The 19,885-nt window shown below is 41.0% G+C and overlaps 1 protein-coding gene across 2 annotated transcripts; it reads left to right on the top strand.

Moving 5' to 3' along the window:
- Nucleotides 1–2,147: 2,147 nt before the first annotated feature.
- Nucleotides 2,148–10,177, top strand: LOC123724498 (ETS homologous factor). Of its 2 annotated transcripts, none has more exons than XM_045688279.1 (9): nt 2,148–2,422; nt 5,526–5,631; nt 5,792–6,049; nt 6,382–6,438; nt 6,840–6,881; nt 6,987–7,049; nt 8,604–8,648; nt 8,791–8,986; nt 9,094–10,177. In XM_045688279.1, the coding sequence occupies exons 2-9, from the start codon at nt 5,535–5,537 to the stop codon at nt 9,191–9,193; spliced, it is 858 nt and encodes a 285-aa protein (XP_045544235.1). In that variant the 5' UTR covers nt 2,148–2,422; nt 5,526–5,534; the 3' UTR covers nt 9,194–10,177. The 2 variants fall into 2 exon arrangements, with proteins under 2 accessions (XP_045544235.1, XP_045544234.1); XM_045688278.1 differs by having other exon boundaries at nt 6,837–6,881.
- The last annotated feature ends 9,708 nt before the right edge of the window (nt 10,178–19,885 follow it).

Raw genomic sequence — 19,885 nt, 5'->3', positions numbered from 1 at the left:
AGTGAATTAGACCAACAGAGAGAAGGAGAGAACAAAATCTACAGTGAATTAGACCAACAGAGAGAAGGAGAGAACAAAATCTACAGTGAATTAGACCAACAGAGAGAAGGAGAGAACAAAATCTACAGTTAATTAGACCAACAGAGAGGAGAGAACAAAATCTACAGTGAATTAGACCAACAGAGAGAAGAGAACAAAATCTACAGTTAATTAGACCAACGGGAAGGAGAGAACAATATCTACAGTTAATTAGACCAACAGAGAGAAGGAGAGAACCAATTCTACAGTTAATTAGACCAACAGAGAGAAGGAGAGAACAAAATCTACAGTGAATTAGACCAACAGAGAGAAGGAGAGAACAAAATCTAGGGGGACCAACAGGGGAAGGGGAAAACTGATTTGAAACATAGAAAACCTGTGTTGTATTGATTTATACATGTAATGACATACGTTACATACTGCGATTTTTTTCTTGTAGGACTGAATAAGTTGGCCTACAAGTTGTTATTATTGTCATTAATATCAAACAGTTCTGTCCCTCCCTTACCATAAGGAAAGAGTTTTGTTGGAGAATGATAGCTTTGCTTAGGTAAACATGTGACTCATGTATGACATGGATAGACTTTGTTGGAAGAAACTTGACATATACTTCCCTCTCTGACTTTCCTTGCTTCAGCCTATTAGACAGTTTCAGCGTTTCTAAATGTTCAGTCAACGACATGAAGCTCTTAGTTCTCCAATCTAAGCTCTGCTGAACTCCAAAGAGAGTTATCTGTGTGCTTTAAGAACATAGATGAGTGTGGCAATGTTACATTTGTCAAAACCCTAATTGGCAACAAGCAAAAAAAGACTATTTGTACTTCTTCTGATCATTTTCAAAAAACAACTACTGCAAGTAAAAGGGTGACATGGTTGACTAAAGAGCTGCATGTGATGAACTGAATTCTCTATACACAGTATTCTGATTGTATTTACTGTTGTGTTATTCAAACTATGTTTGTAGAGATCAAAGTAAGATACATCAAATATAAATCTCAAAGGCATGAAGTCACTCAAACATTGAACTGTCTAATTAGCCAGTAATTCATGTTCTGTTAGATAATTAGGTTGCCCGGGCAACAGGGTTTGGTGGATTTGAATAGAGGCATGATAGGATCTCTGAATAACACAGTAATATGACTATCTCTATCTCTATCAATCAGCTAATGCGGTTTCCATGGAACAGACAAAGAGAATCACATGATAAGAGCAGCAGGAGAAGCTCTCAGCATGTCACACATCAGCTCTAACAAAGGCACCAGCAGCAATTAGATCATATTGAACAATCATCTCACTATGCTCATGTGTTTTTCTGGTGTCTGTGTCAGACAGAAGAAAACAACTAGGTTGAAGTGTAAACATATAGGTAGAAGCTCTGAGCACCGCATGGTGTGTCACCTTCAAACTGCTGGTGCTGGTAGGAGAACAGAGTATCCACAACACAGGACTGGTCAAAGCATCTTCCACTCTCCAGCCACAGTGCTCTCCTGTTGAGATGAGACATTGTAGTGTCCTAGACACACAGATCAGTTTTCCCCCTTTTTTTCTTTCTTCATCAGAAGAAACATCAGATAATGGGAATTTTGTTACTGTAGCAAACAGTATGTTTACACTGATTCAATGTCCCAAAGTATTCATATGAACACAGGGTTCTCTAATGGACAATTAGTCGAAGGAAATCTAATTATGCGTAAGGACGTTAAAAAAAAGTAAGTGTATAAGTAATACAAAAGGAACATGTTGGCCATCGTTCTTGCTGTTAGCTTCGAAAGGGTTAGTAAAATATATTTTCAGAGTCTATCTTTAGCCAAATGTTCTGAGAACAGAAACATCATCAGGTTTGAGACAATGTGAACTTCATGCCACCTTGCGACATTTTGTGTTTGTATGTGTGTGTGGCCGTGCATGTGAGAAACAAAGAGAGAGAGAGAGAAAGAGAGAGAGAGAGAGAGAGAGAGAGAGAGAGAGAGCGAGAGAGTGACCAGAGACCAGAATAGAGAGAGAGCCCAAAGAGTGAAAGTAACACCTACAGTATGTCAGATGTTGTAATTCACTCAGCTATTCGTATGCAAATTCCTACCTGTCCCGAACATGTCCTGGTAGCCAATTGGGGAGGGATAAGGATAGGACAAGGAAGCTGACAGCATAAAATAACCACTGCTGGGGCAGCACCTTGGTGTGTGTGTGGGCTGGAACTTTTTTAAAGTTTTGGGAAGCAAAAGAGTACAGCTTCTAGCACTGAAAATAACACTCCACTCATTTGTGTAGAGAAACACAGCTAGCTACCTCACCTACCTGAAGTCAACTGAGAGGAGAGAGAGAGAGAGAGAGAGAGAGAGAGACGACACCTCCCATCCTGGTCGGAACCCAGTCCATAGCTCTGGTAGGAAACCATGCTGAGCATTGCTAGGCAACCAGCTTTGCTTCTATGTGTGTTAGTCGCTGTTATACTGACACAATAGCGCAATCAAAACAATGGTTGAAATGGCTAGGCTTAGAAGTGAATTGGTGTTTTGGCTATGCAGACAGTGGGTATTCGAACTGTAACAAAGCAATGTAGGCACAACTTTAGGTGTCTTTCAGACTAGAATGTGATGGTTTGATTCATTTGTCTAACTGTGTGTCAAGCTTTGATTGCCTGTAATGCTCATTGAGCATTAGAAAAAACTGTTACAGTGCCGTACATACAGCGTTAAAGAAGATGACTGAATATACATTAGGCTTTAAATAACTGTGTGGCTTGCATTTGAAGTCCTAAAATAAATGGCATACACTTTTGTTTACAAAGTAAATGTGATCATGGACAAATGTACTCCTCATGGGATCTGTTTTGTTTTGAGATACAAACTGCCCCTTTGAAAGAGAAGTAAAACAAATGTTGGTAAGCTCCTTTTATAATCAAATCCAATTGTAATGGTCACATATACATGGTTAGCAGATGTTATTGCGAATGTAGTGAAATGCTTGTATATCATAGTAATATGTGACAAGGTGCAGTACATCTACACACTAGTGTACTGTAATCACCTCACATGGGTTGTAACTTAAATCCGTTGAGATAAAACTCCACAGAGGGATTCTCCAGAAGCTTCAGTATAGGAAAGTGTGACCTGCCTGCACTTGTTTACTGCTTACCAAAAGTTACATTGGTCAGTGATCATTTGTTTGTCTGTTTACTTCCTTCATCTGTAAGCCTATCATCATGATTGTAGGTAATTATCTATACAATTCGTTTTTTATTTTTTGGGCTGATAAGATGCACAGGTAGTGAATATTGATCAGGGGCAAGTTTCCCAAAAGCTTTGTCTAGCTAACATGGAACTGTATTACTCACTACTGAATAGTTCACACATTGGATCATTAATAAGTTAATCTTGAACAGACCAGGAGATTGTAGTAAATAGAAACTGCTACCTGATGATAGGGACATGCCAAACTAAACGGTCAGGAAATACAATACCTGCAGTCTACGTCCATGAAGACAAGCAGTCTTCAGACTACTCAGACCAGACGGTAGGCAGACAAATAGTAGACAGCACTGAGAGTTAACACAAAGCATGCAGGTGGTGAGACTTGGCATCCTGAGCTGAACCAAAGCCATGGCCTAAACTGCCAAGTGCCACATACCTCTAGTGAAATCTCACTCGGGGATCTTGTTCTTGGGAAACTGCTTTTGTTTAGAATTGAGGAAGACTTGGTATAATTTATGTTTCTCATTCAGCTTGTCACTGTGCCCACATAGGTCATGTACTGTAAAACATGGTGTTGTACAGTTATTTGGTGTCATTGTTTTTATTGGCCATCATAATCCAGCCTTTTCCAGGTAGTGGTCAATAAAGAGAAGCTGAATATAGGTCACAGTATAAAGAGCTGAGTATATTGTTTGTCAAACTGAAGCTGCAGATGAGCACTATGACAACTTTTCCCAGACAGACCATATTTGTTTATAATACGCTCCTACAATATAATAAAGCAGATTACATTGTCACATTAAATATTCAATCCAAAATTAAGATGTTTTCAGATTTCAAAAGTGTGCTGATTTTGAGATGAGCTGTCCCTGGAAGCACCTATCACTGAACAATAATTGATCTCAAATTATACATTTACTATAGATGCTCCAAAAGTTAGACTCCAGGTAGGCATTCTCTTCCACAAAGTCGAGATAAATGCACTACAGTCTAGACAACAGTAAAACATGTGACCAGGCCATTACAAGTACAGTGCTGCAACAACTCCACCTTGTCATTGGCCTCAGTGCCGACCTGCAATTCTAATGTACTGTATATTTACATATAACATGCAAATATAGTTGTGGTGAAGTATTTTCTCAACAACAGTTAAATGAATGTAGCCATGTTGTTGGCACACTATTAACATTTCACGGGCAGTCCTTTATGGTGGGGTTACGGAGAAGATACAGTGGTTCACCTGCTGTGCACTACAGACGTCTTCCCATAGATATTCAAATAACTAATGATTGATACTATTTATGTTGTATTTACTTTTACAATAACACTTCATTACCAATTCTTTAGAACTTTATTTGAACTTGTTTTTAAACTTTAAACGTGTCATTACAGTCAAAGTTGATCTGATCATGGCATTGGGAAGTGTTTTATTTCTTCATTTATTTCTCCAGTATACAGAACTATAACGGCTATTGTCTACCCTATTGAATAAGCATATTGCATATTGCATACTCGATGAAGCATTCCTTCATATGTATACTATTCATTAATTGGCATTAGCAACTATAATTACCTGAGTATCATTTTTTACATTTACATTTTAGTCATTTAGCAGACGCTCTTATCCAGAGCGACTTACAGTAGTGAATGCATACATTTCATAATTTTTTTTTTTTTCTGTGCTGGTCCCCCGTGGGAATCGAACCCACAACCCTGGTGTTGCAAACACCATGCTCTACCAACTGAGCTACAGGGAAGGTATCACAGCACTATTAATATGTGTTGACATCCTAAGGGGATGTAGTTCTGAAAAAAAGGAACTGCACTGTAACCTAATATATTTAAAACATAGACATGTAATTTATAGGAAGAGCTTGTTGTATCTGGGTTGTCAATCATGCATGTCCTGCAGGCGTTTCTGCACTAAATTGTCGAGTTCTCCGGTATTAACACATCATTGTGTGACTGACTCATTTCATTCAACTATCAGAAGAACAAATAGGCCTTTATGTATGCAAAACAGACAGACATACAGATCCATCACTTTGCAAATACACGTTAAGGACGGCGAGCATGTCACCCAATCACTCCCATGCTGTCTTCACACTGACTCTCTTTGTCATCCTGTTTCACATCTGTCAATGTCGTCATATAGAAACATACCCTATCTCAACTCAGATACCCAGATTTGGGAAAGACACAGTTTGTTTGCACCGTGTGTGATTACAATGTAACCTACCAATCATCTTGTTCAGGGTTTTACTCCATACTGAATGTATGTGTCTTCTCCCCCAGCTCTGGACCATGGTCCGTCATACCACCTGTATCATGAGCATCCCTTCCACTGCCAGCATTGAGAGCCAGCTGCCGACAACATGGAGCTCCTACCCCTGCTCAGACAGTGAGGACTAGTTTGGTTGCTCAATTCAGTGAATTGCTCTGCTGGTTTAATTATTTACAAATACCTGGGCTAGCCAGAGTTCAAATGTTTTTGTTACACCCCCAACACATTCAAAGTATGAAAAATAACACTTAATCTCTACCTTTACCCCTAACTCCAGTTTCCACAGTGATGCCTGGTTACACCAGTCGCCTGTGGTCCCAGGACTCCCAGCCTCAGTATTGGTCGAAGTATCAGGTGTGGGAGTGGCTGCAGCAGATGCTGGATATGCACCAGATCGACGCTGCCACCATCCCTTTCCAGAACTTTGATGTGGACGGACGTCAGCTGTGCAGCATGACCTACCAGGACTTCACCCGTGCTGCGGGCACCGTGGGGCCTATCCTCTACCACAGCCTCACCGAGCTCAAATGGAGCGGTGGGTTCACACACTGGGCTGTAATGTCCTCTGTTATTGTTATGTTTATCAGAATGAACGCCAGGTCAGGCCATGCATTGTTGAAACATACTGTGATAGATTAGGTCATCAAATGTTGAATGGTAGTATTTCATTTCAGTTAACACTTGAGGCGGTTAGAATACCACAAAAAAACAGGAACAGCAAATTGTACCAGCGTAGGAGGATCAAGGATTTAGGAATTCAATATCAAGTTTGATTAACACTAAATAATGAAAGCCCATGTTGTTACTGTACGTGTAATGGTATTGCCCTTAAATGACCCCTTGTTTTTCCATGTCATCCCTACACAGGTCAGTATCCTGGTGTGGAGTTTTCACCGCTGGACGTTATCAAATCAGAGCCAGATGGTAAAAGCACCATAGACAAACACTGGCATGCATGAACACACAGAGTCATGTTCTTCAAGTCATCCCTAAGAAACTCCTCCAGTTATTACATATCTATGCATGTCTCAACTTGTTTGACACTAGTTAATTAATAAATGATGTAAGTTGAAACTAGTCTGTGATTAGACTAAACTCTTCAGATGGGCGGCAGGTAGTCTAAAGGTTAAGAGTGTTGGGCCAGTAACCAAAAGGTTGCTGGTTTGAATCTCCGAGCCTACTGGGTGAAAAATCTGACGATGTGCCCTTGAGCCATAGGCACGTAACTCTAGTTGCTCTGGATAAGAGTGTCTGCTAAAATGTTAAATGAATGTAATGCCTCTTAAGTGTACATGCAAGCTTAATGTGCTCTCCTGTTTTAGTAGATTTCCCTTGCCCATTCACAGAACCTAGCATCTATCCTGCAGGTAGGTACCACATTGGAATGGATAGAATTTTGGAGAAAGGTACAATTTTTAACTAACTTACAGACAGCATCATTTTTTACTTGTTGATATTTCTTTACTTTTTAGATATTTACGATCCCTCGTTTCAATCCCTTGCACCTGTGGCCTCACCCACTCCCTCCAGTCCAGGTAAGAAACAAGACCAAAGATGAGGACTGAAAACCTACAAAACATTATGTAAACACACTAATTGGAACGAGCAGCGATCCAAGGGATGACATCGACCTACAATAGCTTAGTCCCCAAAGAAAATATGACTTCATCGTGGTCCTTTGAAGTTCAATTGCTAGAGCATTGCGCTTGTAACGCCAGGATAGTGAGTTCATTTCCTGGGACCACCCATACGTAAAATGTATGCATGCATGACTGTAAGTCGCTTTGGATAAAAGCGTCTGCTAAATGGCATATATTATTATATTACTGAGCAAACAGAGTGGCAATACAAGGCTATTGAGTAAAGTCCATGAACGTTCAGTGATCATTTTGGGAAAGAGGCAGCTGAGTCTACTCCTTATCACCAAACTACATCACCACAACGTCACTGAGCAAACAATATATGACAATATAACTGAACAAACTCATCCTGTTTATGTTCCCCACACCCATGTAATTGTACAGTGTTGGGCTCCATGGAATTAATCTGAAATGCGTAAGACAGTGGTACAAAGGTTAGGCTAACATGTGTGGATTATTGATGGGGAAAAATCGATTCAATTACATATCGCAATATTATTTATTTGACTCCAAGTATTGATTTGTAAAAAAATAAAAACTATATCTACTGTAGGTAGCAATAGCTAGCGCTAATGGGCTGTACCTCCGCCGTATAGCCGGTATGTTTAATCCTATAACTTCCTCTTCAATGTAATGGCAAAATGTAGATTTCCGCCTAAATAGACACACTCAAAAGTAACTGCTATTCATGTTTAATTACATGATTACGACATGCAAAAACTTGCCATATTTGGAAAGAAGACATCTGGGAGATTGTGAGGAAATGATCAGAAGATAGGTAGGAGTTACACAGTTCAGAATTCACAAGATCAAGCACACACTAAATAAATAAAAAATTAAGTAATCTTTCATTGACAAGCTATAATTGAATTACTGATACTCAGAGCTGGAAACACATCAGATGGCTTCCACAAATTGTGAACAATATCTGAAAAAAATGGGATCGGTAGATCTAACAACTAGAAATGGGCAGATGTTTAAGTAAGTGGTGTCAGGTGTGGTAACGGGACGTTTCCAAGTCTCGGAGCCAGCTAGCAATAGTTCATATTACGCATTAAAGGTTCTAGGCCTTGCTTTGTCCCACCCAGGTCAACTGCATATCCTGGAAAGCGTTTTGCATATCCCAACTCCCCCTGAGAGTGGGGTCACAGCCAGGGTCTGCTATTGTCAAGTGCTACTCTGGAGCACTTAGGGTTAAGTACCTTGCTCAAGGGCATATCGACAGATTATTTCACCTTGGGGATTCAAATTAGTGACCTTTTGGGTACTGGACCAATGCTCTAACCACTCGGCTACCTGCTGCTGTAGGTTAGTTGGTTGGACTACTATGATGCTAGACCAACTTGTGGGTTCGATTGCCACCTTTACCAAATGTATTAAATGTCTTAATTTTTATTTGTTTTAAGCATCTGCTAAATTACCATATCTGTGTATTAAATTTACTTTCAGACACAAATAGATCTCACAGTCGCCCTCATCAGGTCAAAAAACACAGTGAGTAGTATTTACATGAACATCTTCAATACAATCGAATCATATATTTTAATATAAATGCTCAACATTTCGCCAATGCTATAACTGATAGTAGATGGCAGTAGATGGTTCTAATTTCCACCACCTCTGTGTTTTTCCTCAGACCCCCGGGGGACCCACCTGTGGGAGTTCATTAGGGACATTCTGCTGAACCCAGAGCGGAACCCAGGCCTGATCAAGTGGGAGGATCGGACAGAGGGCGTCTTCCGCTTCCTCAAGTCAGAGGCCGTGGCTCAGCTGTGGGGCAAGAAGAAGAACAATAGCAGCATGACCTACGAGAAGCTCAGCCGAGCTATGAGGTAGAGACTGAAAGGATTAGGGTGGTTTCATGTTTATTTCCTGGTTCACATGTTAAGAAGGAAGTCATTTTGCTGTTCCGTTAAGGTCCCTGTTTATATCATTCCAGATATTACTACAAACGGGAAATCCTGGAACGTGTAGATGGACGAAGGCTGGTCTACAAGTTTGGAAGGAATGCACGAGGATGGAGGGAGTCAGAGAAGTGAAAGAGGACACCTCTCCACCATTTTGTGCCTTTTTTTAACCACCATGTGAAGATGTCTATTTATGTTATTTTGTTGGATTTTAATGTGTCGCTGTGATGTTTTACTATATATGTTGTTTCTTTTACAAAGAGGAGCAGAAAGCCTCATTGCAACTCTTGACATTTTTGGGAGTTTCTGTACGATATATTTACATATGGTTAAGAAAGACCATATTTTACATTTGACTGCTTACATTTTCCTGTTCAAAGAGTGATAACTATTTGCACTGAAAGCTATTTTTGATTGAACAGCAAAAGCATTGACATATGGGGCGGCAGGTAGCCTAGTGGTTAGAGCGTTGGGCCAGTAACCGAAAGGTTGCTAGATTGAATCCCTGAGCTGTCAAGGTACAAATCTGTCGTTCTGCCCCTGACAAGGCAGTAAATCCACTGTTCCTAGGCCGTCATTGTAAATAAGCATGTGTTCTTAACTGACTTGCCTGGTTAACTCAAAAAATTGTAAAACTATAGATGCGTTATTTTAAATATTTCCAGCTTGTTGTACACATTTAAACTGTATAATGTTCTTTCCGAAGTATGTTTGATTGATGTGTTACGCAAGACATCTCCTTTAGTAAATATGAAACTCTTGTCTTCTTTGCATTCATCCTCTTCAAATTTGTTTTAGTTATGAATATGTAACAGATCTCACAATAGAACCACAACTTCCCTATTCATGTCAAGGATAAACAGAGAACTGTTTGGCCCAAACACAATGGCAGCTCAGGATAGTACGATAGAGCACATTCAGATGCAACAATGGGACATGCTGAAATTAGAGGATGTTCTGTGTGTGTTCTTCAAGATCTGATGCTGAGAAATGTCTTCTCATTTTGCCATGTCAACTCGTCTTCACCCATTTACTACGCTATGCTGTAAAAAGAAATGTGTAAATATCATATATGTATTTTAAATAATAAAGGATTTGTGTTTTTGAAATAACAGACGAAAGCCTGCCTGTGTGTCATTATTTGTGTGAGCTAGATGAACATCCCACTGGGCAAAAACTGGTTGAATCAACGTTGATTCCACATCATAAAAACATTTCATAATTCGTATTTTTTTGTTAATTTCACGTTGGATTTACATTAGTTGACAACTCAACCAAATGTTAAAATGTTTCACTGTGAACTGACATCTGTGCCGAGTGGGATGATTATCACACAAATCAGTTGACTGACAACTCTTCCTGTTGAGCTCTTCATGTCAATCTGAACTTTATTGACTGCTATCATGCAAATGTAACAAGAATCCCAGCTGAGTTTTGCTATTTTCTTTTTTTTAATAATCAAGCAGTCTTATCTGACTCAAGTTTTCACTTTTAACTGCCAATTGCATTTTGGGCTGTTTCAATTTTAGCTAGATGGGATCAGTACCCATTTGTCAACAGAGAGCAGGGAACCAGGCCTTCATACAGAGGTGTTGGATGAGACTCAAATCTCTCTCTCTCTCTCGCTCTTTCTTTCTCTCTATGCCTGCCTATGAGAAGCCATACGTTTTAGAGATAGGACATGACATTGCTGTCTTATCCGGTGCATGTCATGGCCGTTCTGCTGACACCTCAGGGTGATGGACAGATGACTCGCCTCTGATGCCCGCTCAGATAAGAAAAGCGACACTCAATGCCCCCTTTCTCACGCCCTGTGTTCGCAGTCAAATCTCTGTCCATGCCTCCACCCCTGCTCTGTGCAATTCATGTTTTTTTAATCCTCCACCTTTACATAACACTGATTGCTGTGTCATTCTTTTGGTGTATTTTTTGAAGTCCACAAAATGTACGCATCTTTGAAAATGTTATCAATGTTCACTCTCTCTGCTTTCACACCCACTGTTGTACTACTTTATATAACTGGAGTTTCAGTTTGACATTGGAGCGAGGACTGTATTTTTTAAATGTTATGAAAAGGAAATGAAGTAAAGAGGGAAGCAAATGTCTTCATTTCAACATCAACAGCCGAACATCAGGGCTAGCATATCAAACTGGCCAAAACTTCAACATTTCTTCCGATATGATCTGGTCCCAGTTGACAGTTCAAGATATTTTTCATAAGACTTTTTGATAAATTGACATACTGAGATATTATGCAGACGGCTGTTAGTGTCAACGTTTGATTGGACCCCCATGAATAAGGACAATGTAAATTAAGTTTAACAATGCAAACCATTTTATATTAAACCATAACTTGCATCATATAGGTGGAATGTAAACTGAGTTGTTAAATGAACATCAAGTAGAGAAAGCACACCTTATTACTGATTCACCTTGCTCATCCATGAATTCTGAAGTGCTGCACAATGCATATCTGCATGCATACACTATCACATCCTGATAAGCCATCCTGAATGCATACAGTATCACAACTACAGTAGATAAAGAGGTGATATTGATGATTGTATCTGTTTAAATCAGCAACATTACTGGTCTGTGTGAACGGCTGGAATCCGGTCTGATTTTACTGTTGTGTTTGTTGATGTTGCTGCGAGTCTGATACATAGGGAAATGTGTGAATATGGGTCTCAGAGAGATTACTCAGCAGTTAGGCAAATGGTCTAGACTGACATAACCTCTGTTGTGCAAAGAAACTGGAGGCTGATTTCCCTAACCGACTACTGGCCAGTGAATGCAAAGGAGGGAAATAGACAAAGTACCCAGTATAGTTACAGAATATTGGGGTCTGGTAAAAAGAATCTCCTGGTATGCAGATGTTTTGCTGAGTACGACATGTGCATATGTGCAAGTACTCTATACAGTGAGGGGAAAAAGTATTTGATCCCTTGCTGATTTTGTACATTTGCCCACTGACAAAGAAATTATTAGTCTATAATTTTAATGGTAGGTTTATTTGAACAGTGAGAGACAGAATAACAACAAAAAATACAGAAAAAACGCATGTCAAAAATGTTATAAATTGATTTGCATTTTAATGAGGGAAATAAGTATTTGACCACCTCTCAATCAGAAAGATTTCTGGCTCCCAGGGGTCTTTTATACAGGTAACGAGCTGAGATTAGGAGCACACTCTTTAAGGGAGTGCTCCTAATCTCAGTTTGTTACCTGTATAAAAGACACCTGTCCACAGAAGCAATCAATCAATCAGATTACAAACTCTCCACCCTGGCCAAGACCAAAGAGCTCTCCAAGGATGTCAGGGACAAGATTGTAGACCTACACAAGGCTGGAATGGGCTACAAGACCATCGCCAAGCAGCTTGGTGAGAAGGTGACAACAGTTGGTGCGATTATTTGCAAATGGAAGAAACACAAAATAACTGTCAATCTCCCTCGGCCTGGGGCTCCATGCAAGATCTCACCTCGTGGAGTTGCAATGATCATGAGAACGGTGAGGAATCAGCCCAGAACTACACGGGAGGATCTTGTCAATGATCTCAAGGCAGCTGGGACCATAGTCACCAAGAAAACAATTGGTAACACACTACGCCGTGAAGGACTGAAATCCTGCAGCGCCCTCAAGGTCCCCCTGCTCAAGGAAGCACATATACATGATACATGCCCGTCTGAAGTTTGCCAATGAACATCTGAATGATTCAGAGGACAACTGGGTGAAAGTGTTGTGATCAGATGAGACCAAAATGGAGCTCTTTGGCATCAACTCAACTCACTGTTTTTGGAGGAGGAGGAATGCTGCTTATGACCCCAAGAACACCATCCCCACCGTCAAACATTTACATTTTACATTTTAGTCATTTAGCAGACGCTCTTATCCAGAGCGACTTACAGTAGTGAACGCATACATTTCATTTCATGCATTTTTTGGGGGGGTACTGGCCCCCCGTGGGAATCGAACCCACAACCCTGGCGTTGCACACACCATGCTGGCGTTGCAAACACCATGCTCTACCAACTGAGCCACATAGGTGGAAATATGCTTTGGGGGTGTTTTTCTGCTAAGGGAACAGGATAACTTCACCACATCAAAGGGACAATGGACGGGGCCATGTACCGTCAAATCTTGGGTGAGAACCACCTTCCCTCAGCCAGGGCATTGAAAATGGGTCGTGGATGGGTATTCCAGTATGACAATGACCCAAAACACACGGCCAAGGCAACAAAGGAGTGGCTCAAGAAGAAGCACATTAAGGTCCTGGAGTGGCCTTGCCAGTCTCCAGACCTTAATCCCATAGAAAATCTGTGGAGGGAGCTGAAGGTTTGAGTTGCCAAACGTCAGCCTTGAAACCTTAATGACTTGGAGAAGATCTGCAAAGAGGAGTGGGACAAAATCCCTCCTGAGATGTGTGCAAACCTGGTGGCCAACTACAAGAAACATCTGACCTCTGTGATTGCCAACAAGGGTTTTGCCACCAAGTACTAAGTCATGTTTTGCAGAGGGGTCAAATACTTATTTCCCTCATTAAAATGCAAACCGTTTTATAACATTTTTGACATGCGTTTTTCTGGATTTTTGTTGTTGTTATTCTGTCTCTCACTGTTCAAATAAAACTACCATTAAAATTATAGACTGATCATTTCGTTGTCAGTGGGCAAACGTACAAAATCAGCAGGGGATCAAATACTTTTTTCCCTCACTGTATATTTATGTTTGTGTTCAAGCTACGGTCAAAAAAAAGTGTATGAGGATCCTGAGTAAGAAAGTGTAGGACATAATGATAGTAAATCTAATGGATCAAGTGTGCAGTTAAAGACACATCTAGGTTTTGAGGTGGCAAAGTGAAAGAGGTTTGAGGAAAGTGTTGGTGAACCGGCCAAACAAGGTCTCCCACGCAAGGTTAAACTCTTGGCACATGGGCACCAACCAACGGCACCTGGCAGACAAACCTGACAAACCTGAACTGGTTGTAATGCATCCTCAAGAGATGCTTATACTCTCAAGAACAAAGGTGAGTGTGCACATACACACTCACATACACGTACATGCCTGTGCATTGTGCTGCATTCATAGGCACTGTAGTGATATTTTGTCCTCATGTCTCGCTCTGAAAGTGTCTGGTTTCAAACCAACATAAAAGCACAATATGACCTAGAAGAAGAACAGACTCAGTTGTCTTAGTCCATGTCACAAAGACATGGTGCAGTAGATGGACTAAGCCTAGGTGGAAATAGCTTGTAACAGATGGCTTTGGCCCAGACTTACTGTCTGGATCCATGTCTGTTTGAGAATCTTGCAATTGTACCCTAATGGGAAACTGAATTTAACAGATTATGGATAATGGAGAGAACAATGCATAATGGCTGTATGGCTGGCTTAGTCTGTCTGAGATATTGTATTTGTGCACTTCAAGTGATCAGTTTCACAGTGGAATGGTATGTTGAAACACCTTTGTGTTCAGGATCAGGAACAACATAGTTTAAAATGGAATGCCAACAAACACATTTTCAGTGATAAAACTGTCACAGGAATACTTTGTTTTAAATCAATGTGAATGCCTTATAAGAGCCTATATCTGGTTAGATTGACTGGATAACTTATCCACATTGTTTCATTGGAGGCTGGGAATCTCCCACAATGGTATAGTACAGTATGTATCAGCTATAACCCATGCAATCCCTGTTCTCTGGCTCTTCATATCTTGTCGCAGTGGAAAGATTATATCCCAATTTGAATGAGCCATGAGGGAGACATTTTATTATTTAAAAGAGAAGACATTAATGCTATCAGATAGATGGTGGATGAAGAACAAGGAAGTGATGAGTGATAACCACAGGCATAAAGACAAACCCAGCAGGCTCTCTGTCTCTGTCCCATTACCTGTTCACTGGAGGTATTGTATTCTCACAGCAGATACCCAATCACAGCTTATCAAAGCCTCTTATCACTCTCAGCCCACACCAACGGGGCCATCGAAGGCATACGGTCCAAGGCACAAGTCGGACATATTCCTTAGTGGACTGTGAATATATCTCACTATGCAAAACACACACTTAAAAAACAGGTACCATATGACTTCATCTGAAAGCAGCAATGTGTGTTTGGAAACACTGTTTGTCCTCTACCAGAAGATACACTTGAACTTTTTGTTTTACCACAGGGTCCTTTGAGAGGGTCCTTTGCGTAGCCAGGGGGATAAAATATGGAAACAACTTTTAAACATGCCAGACTATCCACAACACACCATCCAGACAGGAAAAACTAAACAAAGAAGTATTTGTATTTTATTATGGATCCCCATTAGCTGTCGCCAAGGCAGCAGCTACTCTTCCTGGGGTCCAGCAATATAAAGGCAATTTACATAAAGTTAAAACATTACACGTCACAACACATTATTACACACTACTACAACATATATATAATACAAAATCCATATGCACGTGTGTAGAGTGCGTGTGTTAGCATGTGTGTGTGTATGCGTGTGTCTCTGCCTGTGTATGTGTGTCTCTTCACAGTCCCCGCTGTTCCATAAGGTGTAGTTGTATCTGTGCTTTTTTTTTACTGATTTTACTGCTTGTATCTGTTACTTGATGTGGAATAGAGTTCCATGAAGTCATGGCTCTATGTAGTACTGTGCGTTTCTCAGGGTCTGTTTTGGACTTGGGGACTGTGAAGAGACCTCTGGTGGCATGTCTTGTGGGGTATGCATAGGTGTTTGAGCTGTGTGCTAGTCGTTTAAACAGACAGCTCGGTGCATACAACATGTCAATCCTCCTCACAAATACAAGTTGTGAAGATGTCAATCTCTCCTCCACTTTGGGGCAGGAGAGATTGACAGGCATATTTTTAATGTTAGCCCTCTGTGTATATTGAAGGGCCAGCCATACAGCTCCGTTCTTGGACCATTTTAAATTGCCTATGTCCCTCTTTGTGGCACTTGACCATATGACTGGTGTTGTTTGCTTTTCAGAAGTTTGACAGCCACCAACAAAATAATCCGGACAGCTTGTGCCTCCCTGTCCTCAATAGTATCCTGAACAGTATGGCAGGGTCCTAAGGACTGACGTCACCCTTTTTCTACAGGTTGTAAAGATCCGCAAAGAAAAAAATTATATTTGTTGCTCATAACACATCGTCTAACCAGCTCTGCTATGGCAAGTTTAATGGTCAGATTCAAGTATTCTCTCATTTGTGTCTAGCGCTCAAAAACCCTTATTTTCCGTATGTAGGGTTTTCAGCAGTTCAATTAGCCCACTGTTTGCTCCATGTAAACTACACTTCATACTGTGTTTTAACATTTATAAATGTCAATAATCATCACTTTCAAACTGGTTTTAAAAACCTATGCTGATATGCCCCTTCTCTTTCAAATCAGCAAGAATTAGTTTTCAAATAAAAATATACACTTACTGTAGCAGTTTTGGATGTATCCACAAGCTGCGTGTGCATCCAGTTGACAAACTATACTTCCTCCCAGTTACGCTTACACCCAGGTGTTCAGAGCATGCTAGATAGCTAATTAGCATTATGTCTTCTGTAAACAATTACTTTTTTCCACCTTTATTTAACCAGGTAGGCTAGTTGAGAACAAGTTCTCATTTACAACTGCGACCTGGCCAAGATAAAGCAAAGCAGTGCGACACAAGCAACAACACAGAGTTACACATGGAATAAACAAGCGTACAGTCAATAACACAATAGGAAAAACAAATCTGTATACAGTGTGTGCAAATGGCATGAGGAGGTAAGGCAATAAATAGGCCATAGTAGCAAGTAAATACAATTTAGCAAATTAGTGATAGAGTGATAGATGTGCAGATGATAATGTGCAAAAGATATACTGGTGTGCAAAAGAGCAGAAAAGTAAATAAAAACAATATGGGGATGAGGTAGGTAGATTGGGTGGGCTATTTAAAGATGGGCTATGTACAGCTGAAGCGATCGGTTAGCTGCTCGGATAGCTGATGTTTAAAGTTAGTGAGGGAAATATAAGTTTCCAGCTTCAGTGATTTTTGCAATTCATTCCAGTCATTGGCAGCAGAGAACTGGAAGGAAAGGCAGCCAAAGTAGGTGTTGGCTTTGGGGATGACCAGTGAGATATACCAGCTGGAACGTGTGCTACGGTGGGTGTTGTTATCGTGACCAGCGAGCTGAGATAAGGCGGAGCTTTACCTAGCAAAGACATATAGATTACCTGGGGCCAGAGGGTCTGGCGAGGAATATGTAGCGTGGGCCAGCCGACTAGAGCGTACAGGTCGCAGTAGTGGGTGGTATATGGGGCTTTGGTGACAAAACGGATGGCACTGTGATAGACTGGATCCAATTTTTTGAGTAGAGTGTTGGAGGCTATTTTGTAAATCGCGAAGTCGAGGATTAGTAGGATAGTCAGTTTTACGAGGGTATGTTTGGCGGCGTGAGTGAAGGAGACTTTGTTGCAAAACAGAAAGCCGATTCTAGATTTCATTTTGGATTGGAGATGTTTAATATAAGTCTGGAAGGAGAGCTTACAGTCTAGCCAGACACCTAGGTATTTGCAGTTGTCCACATATTCTAAGTCAGAACCGTCCAGAGTAGTGATGATAGTCAGGCGGGCGGGTGTGGGCAGTGAACAGTTGAAAAACATATATTTCCGTTTTACAAGCGTTTAAGAGCAGTTGAGGTCACGGAAGGAGTGTTGCATGGCATTGAAGCTCGTGTGGAAGTTTGTTAACACAGTGTCCAAAGAAGTGCCAGATGTATACAGAATGGTGTCATCTGCATAGAGGTGGATCAGGGAATCACCCGCAACAAGAGCGACATCGTTGATATATACAGAGAAAAGAGTCGGCCCGAGAATTGAACCCTGTGGTACCCCCAAAGAAACTGCCAGAGGTCCGGACAACAGGCCCTCCGATTTGACACTGAACTCTGTCTGAAAAGTAGTTGGTGAACCAGGCGAGGCAGTTATTTGAGAAACAAGGCTGTTCAGTCTGCCGATAAGAATACGATGATTGACAGAGTCGAAAGCCTTGCCCAGGTCAATGAAGACGGCTGCACATTACTGTCTTTTATCTATGACGGTTATGATATCGTTTAGTACCTTGAGCGTGCCTGAGGTGCACCCGTGACCAGCTCGAAACCGGATTGCACAGCGGAGAAGGTACGGTGGGATTCGAAATGGTCAGTGATCTGTTTATTAACTTGGCTTTCGAAGACTTTAGAAAGTCAGGGCAGGATGGATATAGGCCTGTAACAGTTGGGTCTAGAGTGTCACCCCAGATTGTTTAGCCCAGCTGATTTGTATGTGTCCAGGTTTTGCAGCTCTTTCAGACATCTGCTATTTGGATTTGGGTGAAGGAGAAGCTGCGGAGGCTTGGGCCAGTAGTTGCGGTGGGTGCGGAGCTGTTGGCCGGGGTTGGGGTAGCCAGGAGGAAAGCATGGCCAGCCGAGAGAAATGCTTTTGAAATTCTTGATTATCGTGGATTTATCGGTTTTGACAGTGTTTCCTAGCCTCAGTGCAGTGGGCAGCTGGGAGGAGGTGCTCTTATTCTCCATGGACTTTACAGTGTCCCAGAACTTTTTTGAGTTTGTGCTACAGGATGCAAATTTCTGTTTGAAAAAGCTAGCCTTTGCTTTCGTAACTGCTTGTGTATATTGGTTCCTGACTTCCCTGAACAGTTGCATATTGCAGGACTATTCGATGCTATTGCAGTCCGCCACAGGATGTTTTTTGTGCCGGTCGAGGGCAGTCAGTTCTGGAGTGAACCAAGGGCTATATCTGTTCTTAGTTCTACATTTTTTGAAAGGGGCATGCTTATTTAAGATGGTGAGGAAATTACTTTTAAAGAACGACCAGGCATCCTCGACTGACGGGATGAGGTCAATATCCTTCCAGGATACACGGGCCAGGAGATGCCCGGGCCAGGGCCAGAGAGATGTAACATGGAGATTTGGCCGTGTGGGAACATGAACCCTAAACCTATAAAGGTGTGTAGTAATTTTATATTTTTATGTTATTATTATTTCTTGCTGATATGAAAGATATATTCCTTATGTTTCCAAAACGTACTGCAAGCAATGTGTGTTAATGTTTAGACTAGCATTGGGGCACCTAACAAAATTTCCCCAGTCAGAACATACTATCTTCAATAGGCGCTAAAGTAGTTCACGTCTCTGAATTGTGTAGCAAGCTAACCAAATTTAGCCAGTCTTTCTGGAAATGGTTGGTCAGAGTTGAAGTGTTGTTCTGCGATCTGTTTCTGACAATACATTCAGAAACCAAATATCAGAAAACAGATATCAAGATTTGCCATTCAGGGTCCACAGACATAGCAAGAAATAGGAATATCTAGCTACTGTATCTACCTCCTCATTCTAGCAACAATGCTAACTAGCTTTAGATTAGCTTAGTCATCTAGCTAGCTATGTAAAAAAGGTTTGGTGTAATCACCAAGTAACCACCAAGTCTCAAATAATATATTTAGGCCAACCAAAATAACATGTTCTCAAACAGTGTTCTACTTCTTGGTTTCTAAGTTGACACAGTTCCTGAGTCCTCCATTGCACAACCTCTAGTGCCAAAACCAAAATGACTTTTGGAACTTGGAAGCCCCACCAGTTCAGTTAGAAGTCATTGCTACTTTGCTAGCTAGAGATATATTGGTGATTTCGCTAAATTGGGGTAATTATAATATTTTAAGACATTTTGTAGGATGTAATTAGCAAAAACTCAGAATTCACAATTGTATGTTTGACAAAAACCTAGTTGTCAAGGTGTGCACTACTGGTGGAGAAGTCAGGTGCAGGAGAGCAGAGAGTTGTGAACAGGCG

Source organism: Salmo salar, chromosome ssa10 (genome assembly GCF_905237065.1).
Source record: "Salmo salar chromosome ssa10, Ssal_v3.1, whole genome shotgun sequence".
Taxonomy (NCBI): Eukaryota; Metazoa; Chordata; class Actinopteri; order Salmoniformes; family Salmonidae; genus Salmo; species Salmo salar.
Note: the sequence above shows the minus strand (reverse complement) of the source record. Positions and strands in the feature narration are given on the sequence as shown.